The sequence below is a fragment of the Vigna radiata genome, unplaced genomic scaffold (assembly GCF_000741045.1).
Source record: "Vigna radiata var. radiata cultivar VC1973A unplaced genomic scaffold, Vradiata_ver6 scaffold_1313, whole genome shotgun sequence".
NCBI lineage: Eukaryota > Viridiplantae > Streptophyta > Magnoliopsida > Fabales > Fabaceae > Vigna > Vigna radiata.
Genome location: NW_014543508.1, coordinates 1 through 2,207, shown reverse-complemented (window position 1 = coordinate 2,207; position 2,207 = coordinate 1). Strand labels below are relative to the sequence as shown.

The window sequence follows — 2,207 nt, the reverse complement described above, 5'->3', positions numbered from 1 at the left end:
GACACTTTAGTCAACTTTCTCGTTAGTCATAACTCTTCACTAGTTTGAACCCTTTGTAAGTAGCCATTTCTCAGACACTGACAATCAGCTCCGGTAACAATTAATAAGCATCCTAGCATTGGGGAACCCAACCTTAAAGACTAGCTGTTATGGGGAAGAACCAACACTTGAATACTTTACCGAGCTTCCCATATTACTCTATGTGAGACATAAGCACCACATAATACTCAAGGCCCTGCATTCTTTCATCAACTTAAATTCTATTTTCAGGTAAGAATAAGATACTGTGGTCTAACNTGAGACTTTACTGTTGTTTTGTTTAACTTATTTTAATGAAATAATAGCTTATTTTGGCAATTTCTACAGTGAGCTTAAAAAAATAGGTGATTATTTCCCCCAAATTTAAGCTACGTTGCTAGTGGAAATTCCTGTGTTTTTTCTTAAACCCTTTCCGTGGTTAATGCCAAAGCTTCAATTTATCTTAATTGTTCCTGTTCCATAATAGTCCTTGAGGATTTTTTTAAATAAAAACCTGAAATAGTAGTCTGTACTTTTTTAGTTCACGTTTGATGATTGTTTATCAGTTGGAGAGCCGATGAATCTATTTGTTGGTATAAATTCTCATTGGATAAATTTGATATGAAGATACTCTCTTCAAATGGGGCTTGAATTTTGTGTAGTCAGTAAACTTTGTAATATAACTATGTATAATATTTCTTCATTTTGTTAACTATGTATAATATGACTTGTGTAGTCAGACTTTTCTTAATATTTCTCATTGGATAAATTTGATATGAAGATACTCTCACTGCAACTTTCTCCTTATGCTACATTTTAATTATCTTCTCTATCCTATCATTTTTGTCTAGTAAAACTATATTTTGATCTTTTCCACAATAATTAGTTAAAGGAATTGGGATCAAATGTTAATAACATTCCCCGTCAAGAATTATGGAAGCATGGTCGTGTGAATAAAAGCGGGGCAATTGAAAATGAAGAAACTCAGCAAGTTTGGGACAAATGTGTAAGTAATATGTTTTCATATTATATTTATGTTTGTCAAATGAGAATAAATATGATATGTTTGGTTCTTGTTTAGGTTCAATTGTCACAAANTAATTCAGAAGAGATGAGTAATGCTCACTCCGACATTTTGAGTCAAGCTTTAGGTCTCCCAGAGTATTCAGGTCGTGTTAGGGGAATGGGATTTGGAGTCGGTCATAGAGATTATTTCCCATCCAAAAAGCGTCATACACACCATGACCATGATAAATTAACTGCTCAAATGAAAGACATGTCCGAAAAAATAGCACGAATGGAAAAAGAGATGATTTCGCTTCGAAGTATTGGCACACCAAATACTAATGAAGAAGCTAATATCAATAGTGGCCAAGGGAGTTGCACAATGTCACCAATTAGTTTTCCAGAGGTAACTACATTATCTACATTACTTTCATTATTGCTTTAATTTGCTTACTTTAAACTTTCATATGTTTTATACTGTAGGGGGTCTCAAGTTGTAAATTGTTTACATTATCACCATCAATTTGCTTGGTTGCCCATGGAAAATTACACAATTTTAAGAGTGATACACTACATGGTAGACCTCTACCTAAAGGTCATATCAAAGTTAGTATAGATATTGCCTTAGAGCCAAATNTACCCTTGCCTATACCAATTGATGATGATGACATGATGACAATAGGACAAGCAATAGGTACATTTGTGGCATGGCCAATGAATTTCATACAGATTTGTGATGAGGTATGTTTATACAATTGTATTAATTCATATTTATGAATATATTTTATCTATTACCTAACTTGTTTAATTGATGATGTTTTAGGATTCTACCCAACCAAAAAAGACNAAAATGAATAATCCAAATGTCGCACCTAAAAAGAAATGTCAAGGGAAAATGACCATTCAACACACTCCTCATAAATTGTTTCATCCCAATCCTTCTGAATGGTGCAATTACCTCTCTTNAAACATGAAACTAAACCCAATAAAGTCACTTCGTCCAATACAAATGGACAAAAACATATTTGGAATAGATAATCATGAAGAAATCGTTAGTTCAGAAAGTATTGAAGAAGTTATCAATTATGCATGGCTAGGTGCAACTACAATTTCTATTTATATCAGGTACAACATATAGTACTTATTATCATTAACTTAATTATTAGATTGACACCTTATGTTAT

At 32.7% G+C, this 2,207-nt stretch overlaps 1 protein-coding gene across 1 annotated transcript; it reads left to right on the top strand.

The window, feature by feature from the left end:
- Positions 1–10: 10 nt before the first annotated feature.
- Positions 11–2,196, top strand: LOC106754477. Its single transcript, XM_014636494.2, has 4 exons — positions 11–1,024; positions 1,100–1,429; positions 1,507–1,764; positions 1,847–2,196. Exons 2-4 carry the CDS (start codon positions 1,130–1,132, stop codon positions 2,159–2,161), a joined length of 873 nt encoding a protein of 290 aa, XP_014491980.2. The 5' UTR covers positions 11–1,024; positions 1,100–1,129; the 3' UTR covers positions 2,162–2,196.
- The last annotated feature ends 11 nt before the right edge of the window (positions 2,197–2,207 follow it).